Here is a 17,259-nt window from a genome sequence, read left to right as displayed (position 1 = left end):
TTCTGTTAATATCCTATTGAGAACATGCATGTTTTACACTGATCAGCCATGACATTAGCTAAAGTGAAAAGCATAGATCTTTTTTTACAGCGCCGTATGTCATTGGGTGAATATATATATGGTATACAGTGGTCAGTATTTACCAAAAGTGCTCCAAAACAAAACACACAAACAGGACTTAGCGCATAAGAGATTAGGCTTTAGCGCAAATATTGTGGCTGTTCAGTATATATGTATGTAAGTATGTATGTATCTATATATATATATAGTTTTTGTTAGAGTATTTTAAATATCAACCTAAACAAGGGAGGTTCTATAAACAAAACACCACCAGATCTACAAAAGTGGTACCTTTATTTATCCAGCTCAACACTGCAATCTTAGTGGAAGAAATAGCTTGACAACATCAGAAAGTCTACAGAGCTGCAAGTGCGTAGACGTTTACAAAGTTCAGGATTAATAACAGATTATGAACAGGATGTCAAGAAAAATATACATTTATTTATTCTTATTATATTATATTTAAATGTTATTTCACAGGCCACACACACACACACAAACACTGCAAAGGTGTTTGCAGATTACTGGTAAATTTAAGGAAAAATTGGAAGAAATTTAATGCCACTGAAAGGGTCAGCAGTAATGTATAATACAAGTAAAATCACCAGGGGCCGGATTCACAAAAACATCTTAAGAAAGAAATTCTTCTTAGATTTTATTTTTTTTATAACCTTTTACTTAAGATATAAGTTAAGACAAACTGTTAATCTTCCAAAAATCTGGTATTTTTTCTCTTAACGTTTCTCTTATGAAAAATTCTAGGAACGGGAATACTCAAAAACTGTTTGTAAATATTTCCCTAACCTTACTTCCCTCAAACAAATAAAACTGAATAATGGAAAATTTGGCTTCATGAAAAAATGACAAATTCTAGCATAAAAGGTTACATTACAAACAAACACATACGAAAACTCCAAATCTTAAGAAAAAGACGATTTTCTTTTAGGATATCTTTTGGGATTCAACAACATTCTTCTTAGTGTTTAAGTTTAAATGTATTTTTTTTTCTCTGAAGAAAGCTTTTGTGAATCTGGCCCCAGGAATCTGTTCTTAAAATATTCTCAGTAGTCAATTTGATTTTACCAAAGATTCATTAATTGAACTATAACGCAAAGCCCGGATTTCAGTTTTAGCAATATTGCACTAGTAGTAATGCAGTGACACCTTAGGAACCGTGTCATTCTTAAGCACTTAATAAATATTCAGAGAACAGCACAATATGCACAAAATTTCAGTAATTAGAAACTGTGCAGAATTTGAAACCCTAACTGTGAATGATGGTGGTCTCCACTACTCTCAACCCTTCTGAGAAGAAAACTGAAGGCTTGATTTTTCCACCATGTGCAAAAAGACAAATTAAGTGCACCGTTAAAAAAACAAAAAAAACTAGCAAGTCGTCAATCATAGTTGACAAGAAATCAGAAGTGTTCTCAGCTAAATGCTGTGTATTGCCTTTTCACAGTTTCAGAACTCAAGAGAAAGCAGGTGTTAAGTGACATAGTGCTTTAGTTTAGGGTCTGTGAGGATGACCAGCCTCATCAGCAAGATTGAGAATGTAGCTAGCTATGTCCTCCTCGGTGGGGGCGTCCGACATCACCCACGATTCGTTGGCAGCGGTTACCTGAATCCGGCAGATGGGACAGTTTCGGCTTTGACCGCTCCTGCAGTAAACAGACAGAAAAAAAAGCATGAGGGACGCTCTGAAAGCAGGGTGAATGGGGGAGGGGTGAATTGATGCTTTCTGGGGCCGATTGCAGATACATACCACTTATCAATGCATTTCTGACAGAAGCTGTGTGCACACGGCAGAATAAGGTCTGCTTTCCCATCCATACAGATGCAACACTCTTCTTCATCAGTCAGCTGTTTCACCCTGTAACCCACAATTAATCACAAATCATAGTAAAATCACTACAGACAAAAGCAACATCTGTTGGGATTACTGGGAGGGTTACTGGGCCACATTCGTCCCGCCTCCCAGCTCTAGTCTCATTAGTAAATTAGTTTTATTTTTCACATTCAAATTCTTATCAAAATCTCATGACAATATTAATTTGTAAACCTAGTATTGACAATTAAATCAATTGTTCTGAGTGTACTGTCACAGCCCTACTGGTTGATATTATTTGTCTCCACCTGCTGGTGCATGATGATGTAATCAAAAATCAAAAGACGAAAGCCACATCAATGGAAAAGTGCAATGAGTTATTTATTATTAACCATGCATTTTTTATTATATAGACACACCTATATACAGTATAGCACTGTGCAAACAGAATTATTTTAAAAAGTACTAATTAAACTAATTAAACAGGCCTGGACAAAAATGATGGTACTCCTGAAAATAATGTGACCAAAGATATATGTTAAATCAAGTGTATCCACTAATTAGCTTCACAGGTGTCTTCAATCTTGTAATCAGTCAGTGGGCCTATATATAGTGCTACAGGTAGTCACTGTGCTGTTTGGTGACAATGGTGTGTCCCACACTCAAGATGGACCATAGCGAAGGAGAGTTGTCTCAGGAGATTAGAAAAAAAATTATAGACAAGCATGTTAAAGGTAAAGGTTATAAGACTCCTGTGACTACAGTTGCACATATTATTCAGAAATTTAAGATCCATGGGACTGTAGCCAACCTCCCTGGATGTGGTCGCAGGAGGAAAATTGATGACAAATCAAAGAGACAGATAATACGAATGGTAACAAAAGAGCCCAGAAAAACGTCTAAAGAGATTAAAGGTGAACTTCAAGCTCAAGGAACATCAGTGTCAGATCACACCATCCATCGTTGTTTGAGCCAAAGTGGACTTCATGGGAGACGACCAAGAAGGACACCATTGTTAAAAAGCAAATCATAAAAAGCCAGACTGGATTTTGCCAAACTACATGTTGACAAGCCCCAAAGCTTCTGGGAAAATGTCCTATAGGCAGATGAGACAAAAATTTAACTTTTTGCCAAGGACACGTCAGCTCATCAGTATGGGGCAGTGGTTAGAGCGACAGGCTATCGATAACAGGATTGTGGGTTCGATTCCCAGGCTCGGCAAGCAGCCACTGTTGGGCCCTTGAGCAAGGCCCTTTATCCACTCTGCTCCTTGAGCCCTGGAGTTGTCTGCCCACCGCTCTGGGTGTGTGTGTACTCACTGCCCCTAGTTCACGTGTGTGTGTGTTTGTGTGTGTGTGTGTGTGTGTGTGTGTGTTCACTACCACAGATGGGTTAAATGGTAATGGTAATTGTAATAGAGGGTACTTGTAATAGACACATATGGTATTTATAGGGCCTAAGCTTGGGAGATCCTCCCAAGATTATGTTTGTATTTTTTAATACCACATAACCTGCCCTCATTCACTGGATACAATTTTGACCTGTATGGAGTGATTTCTCCTTGCATGTGTGTGTACATCCTTTATTTGTTTTTTCATTACCTGCCCATCCACATACTGGCCTGGCAGGACTGTGCAGAGGAGAGCTGCCCGGATGAGCACTCAGCAGCGCCCTCTGCTGCAAGCACTTCTGCTGCTTGGCTGGTTATGTCTTTGTAGAGCTGGATGAACTGGTAGAGGTTCATAATACGTGTGGCCTCCAACATACCGTCCTCTTTGTTAATCTGCAATCACACACAAATAAAACTACTACCTAACGGGCGAGGCACAAGGCGCAGAGATGAGAACAGTACAATCCTCCTACAGCAAGAAAACACTCAAGACGATATGATTAGAAAGTTTAGAGACATTACCAAGTACTTACTAAGTAGTACCAAGTAGGTTTACATGATTGTATTGCTAATTTGAACCCAAACATTGAATAACAACTCCATTGCAAAAGAAATTGTGGAGTGACCTCACCTTAGTGCATACTATCCTCACAGCTACTTTCCACAGGGCAGATGCATCAGATCCAGGCTGAACTTCGAAAAGGAGATGCTTCTGTTGGCCAGCAGCCAGCTTTGCAGTTCTAGCGTGTGCAAAACGAAGAGATTTAACTTCAGATTAGTATGCAATGATTTTACAATGAACTTTTGAAAAAGGTATTATATTGAGCTGATTAAAAATAAAAGCAGCTCTTAATAACAGTAATTTCCCTGACCATTTTTTATTAAGTATCCCTACGGCTGTTTTGGAAGGTACAATTATGCACCGCTTTTCAGGTCTAGTATGACGAAATTCCTTGGCAGAACAAAGTCATGTGGCTCAATTCAAATAAATTTCAGCAAGTGATCACATGCTGACAAAGTCTAAACACATGACACTGACATGAGCTACAAGAATAATACAAAATAGATCATCAGGAAGACCCGGACAGCTCCACATCTAACATCTGAGAGTGAGTTTATTCTCTTATTCTTAGGAATTGCCGCTTACACATCATTGAGCTCTGCAACTCGGCCCAAGAACTCCTCGTAGGTGAGGTAGCCGCTGTCCCGCACTAGTCCGGCATGCTTGACCAGCTTCTCGGGAAGCCTGCTTATCATCGCCTGGCCAGAGATCTGCTGGCCCATCTCAGCTCCACGTGGAGGCCCACACTAAGAGAACACTAGAACTCATTCAGCGCTCGGGACCCTGGGTGGAGTTGGGGGGTGTCAGATCAGAGAAAAGAAGAAGGGATGAAAGAGAGGGACCATCTCACATCAAAGCTGTCAAATCTGTAAAATGCAATTTCTCAAAGTATCTTACAGTTATTGTAAAAGAACATTTAGTAGAAAATAAAGTCTTTGATTAGGAGCTGAAATGTAAGCCAAGGTGTCACTATGGTTATGAAATCCTGTGCCATGGGGTCAAAACGGACCTAACACACACACACACACACACACACACACACACACACACACACACAGTCACGGTGAGTCACGGGATCTACAGACAGCAATAATAAAATACAGCTAACAAACAATACATACTGACAACAGAATAATGATCATCCACCCAAGTGATTCAGTGCTGCAGCAACTGCCATGCTGGATTTACTGGTTACAGCAGCTAAGCAGCAGCTAATATAAGCTCATTCTGACCAGTAATGGCCTGGAAATTAATGCTACAATAAAAAAAAATATAGCTAGAGAAATACTGATGAGACTTTTCCAATTCATTGCGACACGGAATAGCGAAAGTAGTGTGTTTAATAACCTTCCTTGGCTGGACAGAAACCAGCACACCTGAGGTAAAATCCACTGCTAGCTACAGCCGAGGCGAAACGGTAAAGCAATAGTGATTAACTACAGCTGGCAGCTTCCTGCACACCCTACAAGAAACAGGTGGATATAAATGAATGATTACAAACCTGCTGACATTGGCGTTTAATCCAAGGAAACACGGGGAATTAAAACACTTTCTCAAAGCAGGCGCTGCGAATCGTAAAGTAGCTGATGCTCGCTTAGCCAACGAGCTACTGCATTAGCAAACACTGACGCTCAGTGATGACGTGCTGCGCCGTCCTCGCCGCTGCTTTCAGTTTTGAGAGGTTTGAGGTTGTGAAAGATGTTCAGCTCTCAGCCAAAGCATTTATTATTCTCACAGATTTTATATAATATATATGTTATATAATGTTATATGTACATATAAACATAACTGATCATATTTTTACTTTTTAGTTCATTTTAGTTTATTCTTCATAATTCTATTATAATAAACACTCTCACATAAAACTGAAGCATTGCTCTGATGTTCAGGCACCGGACGTCAGTTTGACGTGAGAAAATGCCTCTAACGTTGGACAGATGTTAAGTTTTAGTGAAAAAATGAAAACTAACGTTGGTGTTAAAGGCCAACAGCCCTGACATCAACCTCCAACATTGGACAGATGTTGGATTGCGGCTGAGGAGGGTTAGGATTGACATTGAGCTTCAAAGTTAGATAAATGTTTGGTTTTGGTTAGTTTCCATATCTCATGATTAAAGGCCAGTGTTCGATGTCAACATGACATTGGCATGAGGTTTGAAGACGTCAGATTCTGGTGACTTAGCCTGTGTCTAATTGACGTTGGTATTAGACATTGTCCTTTCAATTTTGGTCACACACTGTCACGACATATATTCAACCAGATATTAACATCTATTGAGGTTGGTGGCCAGCTGTAATTCTATTATGTCTGATTATTAGGTCTATTATTTGAATTCTATTAAGTCTGTTATGTGTGAACACTGTTGGGATTGTCAATAAATCTTACTGTAGAGTAAAGGAATTTTAAAATATTAATAGCATCATGCAGATTTAACTCATTTTTTAATACAAAAAAAATAATTTTCATACTGGATTTCCTTTTAATTCAGTTCTGATCATTGCATTGCATATTATATCCAATGTTTGAATCTTTCTAATGAATAAATGCATTCAGCTGCTTTAAGTTGCACCAATTGCTGACACAGATGTGCAAAAGCAGACATCCTGCTTGTCTAGTGTGCCAATAGAAAGTGGACTCTCTGGCACTATGCCTAATGCCAGGTGTGGGCTAAAGGGGTATAAAGGCAACTGTGGAGCTGAAATACAACACTTTTGGGGTGGTGATTATCCATCATCCTGACCTCACTAACACTTGTGTTGCAAAATCTAGTAGAAAGCTTTCTTCCCTGAATAGTAAAGACAGTTACTCCAAGAAAAGCAGGATAAACTCATCTTTAATTGTCTTAATTTTGAAAAAAACAACAACAACAACAACAATGAATGAGCAGGTGTCCCAATACTTTTGTCCATATAGTGTGTGTATTCATACTGGTTTAAAAATACACCCACTGTTTTTCATACAGGACACTGGAACAGACCTCATCTGTGATGGAAAGCACCCTTCTCAAACTAATGAACATCTTATTTACAGTCTTTACAATCCCCAGAAGCTTTAATGAAAACTGATGGCTTGCGCACCCCCCACCGCGAAGGACACTGGCCTTAGGCTGAATCTGTGTCTTCCAGCTGGAGAGGTATATCTTCTGAAGAGCTGCGTTTCTCCTTATTTTTGCCGGTCTGTTTTTGCTCTATGTGCTTCCACATCTCAGTTTCAACCATGTCTTTGTGTCGGATTCTCACCCATGGTGGAAGACGATGGCTTCGTTTACTGAAAGAGAGGAGAATTGTGGTGAACATAAGGCAGGACAGATATTGAATTTTAGTTGAATTTTTTGAAAACTGGGTTGACGTTAAAGCCCAATGTTGGCTTGACATCAACCTTCAGCATTGGACTAACTGTTGGGTATCTGTCAAAACCTGACATTTGGATGACATTGAGCTTCAATGTTAGATAAACGTTTGGTTTTGGTTACCATACCTCATGACTAAATGCCAGTAGTCAATGTCAACATAACGTTGGCGTGAGAGATTTGAAAACATTGGATTTTCGAGTATCAGTATCAGTGTCAGCTGTCGTCAGCATTCTACGTCTAATAAACGTTGCTGCTAGACGTTGTCCTTTCATTGAATTATGGTCACCCACTGTCACAGCTTATATTCAGACAGATATTAACATCTATTGACATTGGTGGGCTGTCAGCTGTGTTGTTTTAATGAAATAGAGTGGCAGCCGGCAGGTCAAAGGTATTCTTTTATTACCAAAGAATAGCTCCACCAGTCTGTACAGAAGTCCCTGTAGTTACTGAGTAATACACCTTAGTGTGTTATAGGGCATTAAGATTTTCTGCATTAAGGAGTTAAGGGTGAATTACCATGTACACACCAGCTGAGTGTAAATCTATGAAGGATAGATAAGTAGTTCAGTAACGACGTCACTAAATTACACAGATCTTACACAGAAATTACACCCAAATTAAGTCTCTTTATTAAGCCAAAGTTACATTAAAAGATAAGAAATATCAGTCCAGGTCATTTAAATGTACTCTGTGTAGCTCTGTGATATACTTGAATTCACTGACTGCGTACTTCAGTAATCAGGTATAATAACTACTTAACACAGTTTGTGTGGAAGCACATGCATAAAACACAACACAAAGTAGATTCAGTATTCATTCTTTGATTAATTTGTGAGAGTATGTTAGCCCACTGTTTCTGTTTCTATCCCAGGATGTGCAGCAACGACCTCGGAAATTAGCTTGTGATTAAAATGAAGTAAATCTGTAATTCACTTTCCATTTGTTTTTCACAGCCTGCAACAGAATGCATTTTTTGAGCATCCTATGCTGTGTTAACATTATGTATGTGACTTTGGTTGGGGTGAAGAAATGCTCAGCTGCAGTTTTATAAGCCTATTTACCACCCTGTTATTTTGCCTTTGAATGAAACACACTGCTTTTCCTTTTATGGGGGTCTCTTGGGGGGATGATGAGTTCTGCTCTGACTGCCTGGTTTACAGCCCAGTGACGGTTCACAGCCACATAGCACAGGATAGTTAGGCTGGGTTAGGGATTGCTTTTCCCCGAATGCCTTCATGTTCTCCTTAAGTAGACGTTGCATTTAGCCTCAATAGGCTTTCATTAGTGGGCTGGGTGTATATACATTTTGGAGGTGTTAATAAAATTAGCGAAGACTGTCATGTAACAGTTTTGCGTTTTTGGAACTGGCCTGTTTTATAGTTCTGTTTAATTCTGTTTTTCAGAGTTTTGCTTTTAAAGGAGGACAAAATACTGCACCATTGCCACTGTACTGAACTTCCATTATTCAACTATGCCAAATAATACACAGTTTAAATTATAGGGCCCTTTCAAAAGATGCTTCAAACTTACATCTTAAAATACCAAACTGCACCAGCTGCCGCCATCAAGATGAGCATGACAGCAATGACAACACATGCTGTTGGAACCTCTGCAGGAACAAGTAACTTGTCAAATTGTGCTTTTCAACAACAACAACAACAACAACAACAACAACAGCAACAGCAACAACAGCAGCAGCAGCAGCAGTAAACATATATAAAACTTAAAGGGTAAATATCATGAACTTCCATGTTCGCTTGTAAATGCTAAAGTTACCCTTATTATCCCAGTTCATTTGTATTAAAAAAAGCTGTAAAACAGCTAATTTTTGCAAATAAATAAATAAAAATTAATGCTCACATAGCAAATTGGCACTGTCCAATGAAAACCATGTATCTCCAAAATAGTGACTTTACAGGAGAAGGCAAAAAAAGTTCTAAACTCAGAATTGACATTAATGTAAAATATAAAAAATAAATAAATCATAATTCCAGGTTATTCAGAGCATTTCTATTGATCCATTCCTTCAGAATTATGTAAATAGTGTACAATGCTGCTACAGGGTTTAAGTGGTGGTGAAAACTAAAAACAAAAACGGAGATTTCATATATATATGAAATCTCTTTTTGAATGAGGCTCAGTATGGTATTGCCAATCAGAACAGAGCTCATTTACATATACCAGTCTTAAAGACACTAACAAAAAAAAAAAGGAAAATGGTCATGTAAAAATTAATCACACTTGTTTTTGTTAGATAAATCCACACCATAAGTGGGTTAAATGCCATGGATGGCCCTCAGGAGAACTAAGGATATGGGCCCCTTACGTATGAACTCAGTTTCAGATGTATTGAACTGTACGAGCTAAGAACTGTGATTGAACTCAACCTCCAAAGGATGCGGTGGATATGTCCAGTGCAGGTGGTCCTGTTTGATTAGACGAGCTGTTTAAAGAGGAAGAATAGGTGAGCAGATGTGTGAACAGGGTGGTAGAAGAGTAGGGCGCAGTAGAAGAAGAAGAGGAAGTGGAGATTGGGTAATGAGCAGTTGAGGGTGACAGTGATGGAGGGCTTCTTGTGGCCATGCTGCTGACAGTGGAGGGGAAGGATGTGTAGGCTACAGAGGTGCTGAAACCAGAGGATGTGGATGGAACAGAAGAGGAGGGAGAGAGGAAGTTTTTGTTAGACGCAGTAGACTGAATGGGCCGTGGAAAGGTTGTATTATCTTGTGGGCCCCTGTCGACTGGGTTTGTCGTTGCTGGAGTGGTGGTTGTCGTTACTTCGCTTTGACCTGCATGAAATATAAGGGTATGGTACAAATCTCACATAAGTCATGCAGTGTTTTCTGCGTTGCATTTTTTATGTAGTCAAGGAACATTGCAGCAAAGCTTCTGAAATACAGCATTCAGAACCTACTGTTCAATGTGTTATTGTTGTATTATCAATGTGTTATTACTGTTAATTTAATATAGTATTTAATACAGGTTATTCTAAAATGCTTAACCAGTGATGATAATAGCAAACCAAGTTTACAATCACCACAAAAATGACAACAACAATAATAATAATAGTAATAATAATAATAAGAAGAAGAATAAGAACATTAACTTACCTGTTGAATTGAAGCAAAACACTTCAAACAACCTGCTTGTAGAAGTAAACCAACTAACAACTCCGACTTTGTTTTTACCACACTTTTCATGTTGGTTAATTCGAGGAACAACAACAATATTCTCCTCCACCCAACCAAACCTGCACAAATGCATGAATATATCATATATATCAGCATACATTATTCATGCAAAAGTTATGGAATATGTATCTATGCAGCGGTTGAAATAAGTATTGAACACGTCACCAATTTTCAATCAAAAGGTGCTACTGACACGACATTGTTACCAGGTGCCGGTACCAAACCATCCAATCCACACATGCACAGAAATCAAACCACAGATGTCCATAAATGAAGTGATGTGTAATAATGAGAAATGACAGGGGGGAAAGTATTGAACATGCTTACTGGATTTTTTTTTAATACAATTAAAAAATACTTTGTTTTATTAAACTCATAAATACATTATGTACAAAAACCTTTGTTGGTGATGCCAGCTTCAAGATGCAGAAACTAGTGGCATGCTTTGCTCAGATGTGATTTTGGCCCTTTCTTCCACACAAACTCTCTTCAAATGTTCAAAGGTTCTGTGGGCTCCTTCTATAAACTCTGAGCTTTAGTCCCTTCCATAGATTTCCAATGAGATTCAAGTCAGGTTGAACCATTCTAGCAGCTTTATTTTCTTTCTCTGAAACCAGTTTGCTTGGCTGTGTGTTTGGAATCACAGTCTTGCGAAAATGTCCACCCTCATTTTATCTTCATCACCCTGGTAGACGCCAGCAGTTTGTTTGTTTTTTTATCAAGAACGTCTCTGTACATTTGTCCATTCATCCTTCCTTCAATTATATGAAGCATGCCAGCACCGTACGCTGAAAAACAGCCCCACACCATGATGCTCCCACCTCCAAACTTCACTGTTGGTATGCTGTTTTTTCAGAGATATGCAGTATCTTTTAACCTCCAAACATGGTGTGTATTATGGCATCCAAAGAGTCCAATGTTGGTCTCATCTGACCAGACTATATTGTTCCAGTATTTCACAGGCTTGTCTAAAAGTTGTTGAGCAAACTTCAACCTGCTTTTTCTTCAGCAATAGAGTCCTGCATGGTGAGCTTGTATACAGGCCATGGTGGTTGAGTGCATTACTTTTTGTTGTCTTTGAAACTAATGTATCTGCTGATTCCAGGTCTTCAGCTCTCCACACTAATGTCCTTGTCTCTTGGACAACACGTCTGATAATTCTTTTCACTGCTCTGTCTGAAATCGTGTGGGGAGCACCTGGTTGTGGCCATTTTTTGCTCTTTCCTCTTCTGGATTACGCCCCAACAGTGCTTACTGAAACCTTTAGTAGTTTAGAACTTCTTCCGTAACCAGTTAATCAGTTGAAGCAGCTGATATTAATTTGCACTAAGTGGCAGAATTGCTTTCTAATTGCTGATAAATCTCTGCTGGTGTCATGACTTTCCATGGCTATTTGCACCTCTCTTTCTTCACATGTTCAATGACATGCGTCATTTCTCATTATTACAAGTAACTTAATTTATGGACATCTGTGTTTCATGTTCAGATTGAATGGGTTGTTACCGACATCTGGTAGGAATTTCGTGTCAATAGCACCTTTAGAAAGATATTTACTTATATTTAAAATTGGTGACGTGTTCAATATTTTACCCATATATATATATGTCCACTGAACAACATATGTCTCCAGAATGGCAAAAATATTCTTAAGTTTGAATGAAAGTTAATGTAAAGCTTATTAAGATTATTTTCATTGGTCCATTCATCCTGATGTATTTACACAGTATACAGAAGCAGCAAGCCATGGAGAAAACTAAAAACGGACAAAAATGGACATATTATTTTCTTTAAAATATTCATATATTATTTAATATGAATATTATCACACAATATATGTCTTTTTAATAAAATAAACTCCATTATATGCTTCTTATTCCTCCACTAGTACATTGTGCTGTGTTTTGATCATATGTGGGAGTTTTTAAAAAAAAAACTGTGGCGCAAAAACCTTGTATTGACAGAATGTAAATGTGGCACTTGTTCTTTATATTGTGCCATAATGTCATAATGTTCAATAGAAACATTTCAGAATTATTTGAAATCAAATCTTTTCACATTGACTTCAGTTAAAAGTTAAGAAGGTTTTTTCCTCCTCTTGTTATGTTGCCATTTTGAAGATACAAGCGTCAACATAAATGTTATGGCAAATAAAGGGCTGCTCTAAGCATTCCAAGATGATTTTTCATTCAAATGATTTAATAGAATGCACAGCAACTTAACATGCTATCGAAAAAAAAGCTAAAAAGCATATTATTGGAAATATACTAGTATTATATTAGTACTTTACAGTACCTGCACGTCTCTAAGCCGTCACGGTGTGCCATTTCCACTTCAGCTTTGGTGGCTATTCTAGCACTGAGAGACCTGCACACCTCTGTGGCTGTACTGGCATTGAAGCTGTACGCTTTGTTCTTTAGCATGGCCATAAATACTCCAGAGATTCCCCCATTTTCTGGGTAAACTGTATAAAGACACACAAGTGAAATTAAAAAAGCAACCTGAAGTTACTTGAATTTCGAGATCTTTCATCATGTATCAGCATGTCTTACCTTCAATCTGGCTGAGATCTAGACTGGCTGTGCAAAGCACCAGAGAGAGAAGACAGCACAGAGTTAAACCCATACTAGACTTCATTGCAGCTCCACTGACTTCTTGTTGTGCACAGTGTGTTCTTGTGTAGCTGATGGCAGAGGGAAATGGGAAACAGGAGGCTGAGGATGATCTGTTAGAAGACCTTCTGTGTGAGGCCATGAACCCACAGAGCAAAGGGCAAAAGACAATAAAACTTAATGCACAGTACGGCAGGTTCTTTAAAAAGCTGTGCTTACAGGCCGATTTTCCAAGAATTTCCAGCTGTGGCCAGCAAATTCCAGATGTTTGGGTCAGAATGTGAAATCCATCTATTCATTCAGTCCATCTGGCTGAATGCATATTCTAGATTCTTTACAGTAATGCAACTGATGATGGGCCTACGGATGCCCTCCCCAAGTCTCTCCCATTGCACACCATATATCCCAGTCTGGTGAAATTGTACAGTTTGTGATATGTGGAGACCTATATTGCATGTTCAGTTCTACCTTTAATCATACACAATACCACCAGGCTGGGAGGGTGACTGCTATGATAGGCCATGTGCTTCCGCCAACTCACATGAAGCGCCACTGCGTCTCTTTTCAAACTCCCATTAATAATATCAGTGGACAGCTCAACACAATTGGAGGAGACTGCTAATGCACCAACTTGTGATATGTTAACTAACAGACACCTGTGTTGGCTTGTATCAAGCTATGCCATTTGGAGGGAGGGAGGGTCCCAGTCATGGGTGGCTGCAGCATCACTGAGGCTTCATCACAGATCAGTTCAGTTCAAGAAATGTTCTATTTGTTAGGTTATAGTACAGGGAGGGGTATTCAGACAGCCGGTAGAGATCAACTCTTTGACACAGTAGTATGTGTTTGGTGTTTCTGAGTAATTAGCATTGTTGAAATGTTATGTATTGTTGTGCATCCTGCGGTTTCTAGTTCAACAGCAGCTCCACCTTCTCCCCCATTTCCTTTTCTCTCCCCCTTTATCTACTTCTAGCAGTCTTGTTTCTTCCTGTGTGCTATCAGCCCAGGGAGCTTTTCTTTTCAGCTTCCTACAGCTGATCAAGATTTATATTTAGTAATACATCAGATCTTCTAGGTTGTTTTAATGTCATACATAAGCTCACTTACTCACTCAAAAGGTTTACATTTGCAGTTGCAGTCGAAATTAACTTTGGCGTCTTTGGACCTTTCAACAGGACAATGATCCCAAGCATACCTCAAAGTGCACAAAGGATTGGTTTTAGAGTCCTTTATGATTCTAGAGTGGTCGCTTGTCTTGAACCCCATGGAAAATCTTGGTAACACCTTACTTCCATTATAGATGTTTCATAGATGCTCACCTGACATTCAACTAACATTGAACTGAATATAAATGAATGTAAACTGAATGTAACTGAACCCTAACCCTAACCTTAAAGCTAACTCTAAACCTAATCTTAACCCTAACCTTAACCTAAATTACATTAAATCTTAACCCTAACCCTAACCTCAGCCCTAACCTTTCCCTTGAATCAACCCTAAATCCTAACCTTAGTTTTAAATCTAACCCTAAACCAAATCCTTAAAAAGTTTAAGGTTAGTGTTGTGTAAGATTACATTTAATAGACCATCGTTTACATTCAACTTAGAGTTCAGTTGCATTTAGGAGACATCTGCAAGGCTTGTACAACAGACCATCCAAGTAAAGTAAACCACAAGTAAACCATAATCTTTGGTGGGATTGGAAGAAGGTGGTTGCATGACCCAGACCCAAGAAGTGTAGGCCATAGCCCATGAGAAATGGGCTAAGATTCCTCAAGATCACTGCCTTATGTTTGCAGCAGGTCATAACAGCAGAAGGTGCTCTACTAAGTACTGAAGATGCTTGTCATGAAGAGGTTGAATAATGATGAGATTGTAATAGTCATTAAAAGTGGCATTTAGTGTTACATTTGGAGAAAACACTTAGTTAGTTGTGTTGAGCTATTTGTTGCAAAATTTTTGTTAATTTGGATAGTTTGCAATGGGGGTTGAATAATTTCAATAGCAACTATATAAGGCAGTGCTTCATATATAGTAGTACCAGATAAGATGACCAATCTGGTTGCAATAACAAGTCTTTTCTGTGTACTGTGAGTTTTATTGTATAGGGCACCATTCTAGTTTTGCTGAATGTGAAAGCTTCACTAAAGCAAGACTGACCCTTTCGTTCACTGAAAAAAACATATGAGGTCTTAAACTGAGAAATTATATATGAGAAATATGATCAGCCCTGCCACCAGAAGACCCTGCTAAAGTGCCATCAATGCTGCTGTTCCTACATCCTTGTTTGAAATAGGAAAAGCTCTTATCTGTGAGAGTCATTATCAACTGACAAATCGACTCATCCGGGAAGTGACCAGAGATTCCAGGAAAACAAGATTATTGTTCATGACTCTACAGCAAAAATGGAACTGGGCTACAGTAGCATTTGTGGGAGAGCAACAAGGCAGAAAACACTGCTAACCAAAAATAAAAAGCATCAGTGCTCATCTCGTCTGGACAGGAGAGGGATTGTTTCTTTGCCCCTCTGGACAGTGTTCTATAAATAGACTGGTCTAAGGTCTAACTTTTTTGGAAAGCACAAATCCCTTCATATCTGGTTTAAAGCTAATACTGCAAATATTTCACAGTAGGAACATCATAGCAACATTTAAACATGGTGGTGGTAGTGTGATGGTGTGGGGGTGGGTTCTGCTGCCTCTGGAATCTGGACATCTTGCTATTATTGAAGGAACCTTGAATTGTGTTCTGAATCGGAGAAGCAGACTTGAGCAGACTGCCTGCTCCTTTGTCAGTGAGATGTAGCTGAAACAGTATAGTAATGATACTATTGACTGAGATGTGTCAAATCAAACATGAAGTCTGTGTGTAGTGCAAAACTGTATCTTAATTAATTTTTTAATACATAACATTACTTATATATTATACTAAACTATTTTATGCCAATTACAGCTTAATTTTAACTTGCCATTGCCTTTGTAGTACCCCCCCCCTCTTTTTTCTGTACCATTATTCATTCATTTATTTATTTATTTATCAATGTGTTTGTTTATTTTCTCTCTTATTTTTTGGAAAACAATAACAATATATTCACAAAATAAGAGATGTAACTAAAACATGATTAAGCATAATTAATGGATGGATTGGAGTGGCCTAGTTCTCCCTTGAATTCAATAGAGATGTTATTGGAAGGCCTCAAGCAAGCAGGTTATGATAGAAAAACTCAGTTCTGGCCTCTATGACCACATAAAAGGCTAAAATCATATGATAGGAAATGCTGGTTTTATTTTACATTGCATTTCAAGATCTAAAAATGCTCAATTTGGTACTTCCACGTAACCCACCTGTTCATAGCTCCCCCTAGCTCTAGCAATGCTCCCGACACTAGGAGGGATTCAAATGAGGAATTACCAGGCCATAGTGGTGGCGCAATAGACCGCATTCACTTATGGCAAATATGGACCATTACTGAGGTAGTTCCTTGCTTGTAAATGGGGTGATACCCTCAAGGATACGTCTTCTGTATTTTGCAGTTATTTTGCTTCATATACTCTTTTTTTTACTTCGAGTTATGGTAAAAGTAAATGTGGTGTATCTTCCAGGATCACTGGTCTTCTCTGATCTTTTAGGGTACATTTATGTTGTTTGTATCCTTGGGAATAAAATTCTGCCTCTATAGGACCTTTTGCTTCTGGGAGTATATATGCCACTTTTACTTTGACAGTGATAGACCATCCACCTAGTTAGCATTGTAATCATTTGAATAGTGGACAATACTGGACGTAGAGAAAACCTGGAGAGAATAAAACTAAGCTTAGAAAACATAGCTTAGCTTGCAAACATGGTCCAGGTACAGACGAGCCACAAAACAACTGGGCCAGTGGAACTGGGCTGCTTGAATAATAGATCGGAAATGGAAGGGTTTGAGTTTCTGAGCCTCCCTTACAGAGGAAAGAAAACCAGTCATGTGCACATGAGCACTGCGCTTGGAAAGTTTCTACTACTATCCAGGCAGACTGCATCTCCCACATCTCCCAATAGGCCTATAGTCAGAGTTATTTTGAGGAACCACCAACATTTTTGGTTTTAAGCAGCTGCTCCTTTGTGGTTTTCAGGGTAGATTTCTCTTAATAGTAAACAGACCATCTGAATCATTTTCTTCTGTACTGAATTACAGTTACATCCATATATTCATGCAAATATTCATGCAAATACCAACGTAAAATGAGCATTTATCTGCTCTAACACTAACAGTAGTGTCAG

At 38.7% G+C, this 17,259-nt stretch overlaps 2 protein-coding genes across 4 annotated transcripts; both read right to left on the bottom strand.

The window, feature by feature from the left end:
- Nucleotides 1–337: 337 nt before the first annotated feature.
- rnf141 (ring finger protein 141) lies at nt 338–5,468 on the bottom strand. Of its 3 annotated transcripts, XM_072694950.1 has the most exons (7): nt 5,342–5,468; nt 4,738–4,849; nt 4,426–4,623; nt 3,910–4,018; nt 3,490–3,671; nt 1,826–1,933; nt 338–1,721 (listed from the first exon to the last, which is right to left on the bottom strand). In XM_072694950.1, the coding sequence occupies exons 3-7, from the start codon at nt 4,560–4,562 to the stop codon at nt 1,571–1,573; spliced, it is 687 nt and encodes a 228-aa protein (XP_072551051.1). In that variant the 5' UTR covers nt 4,563–4,623; nt 4,738–4,849; nt 5,342–5,468; the 3' UTR covers nt 338–1,570. The 3 variants fall into 3 exon arrangements, with proteins under 3 accessions (XP_072551051.1, XP_072551049.1, XP_072551050.1); XM_072694948.1 differs by having other exon boundaries at nt 4,426–4,849; XM_072694949.1 differs by lacking the exon at nt 4,738–4,849.
- Nucleotides 5,469–6,841: 1,373 nt separating this feature from the next.
- lyve1b (lymphatic vessel endothelial hyaluronic receptor 1b) lies at nt 6,842–13,021 on the bottom strand. Its single transcript, XM_072695254.1, has 6 exons — nt 12,937–13,021; nt 12,680–12,848; nt 10,307–10,446; nt 9,584–9,985; nt 8,727–8,805; nt 6,842–7,108 (listed from the first exon to the last, which is right to left on the bottom strand). Exons 1-6 carry the CDS (start codon nt 13,019–13,021, stop codon nt 6,943–6,945), a joined length of 1,041 nt encoding a protein of 346 aa, XP_072551355.1. The 3' UTR covers nt 6,842–6,942.
- Between the last annotated feature and the right edge of the window lie 4,238 nt (nt 13,022–17,259).

Source organism: Salminus brasiliensis, chromosome 13, assembly GCF_030463535.1.
Source record: "Salminus brasiliensis chromosome 13, fSalBra1.hap2, whole genome shotgun sequence".
Lineage (NCBI taxonomy): Eukaryota > Metazoa > Chordata > Actinopteri > Characiformes > Bryconidae > Salminus > Salminus brasiliensis.
The sequence above is the reverse complement of the archived record's forward strand: the minus strand, read 5'-3'. Positions and strand labels throughout refer to the sequence as shown.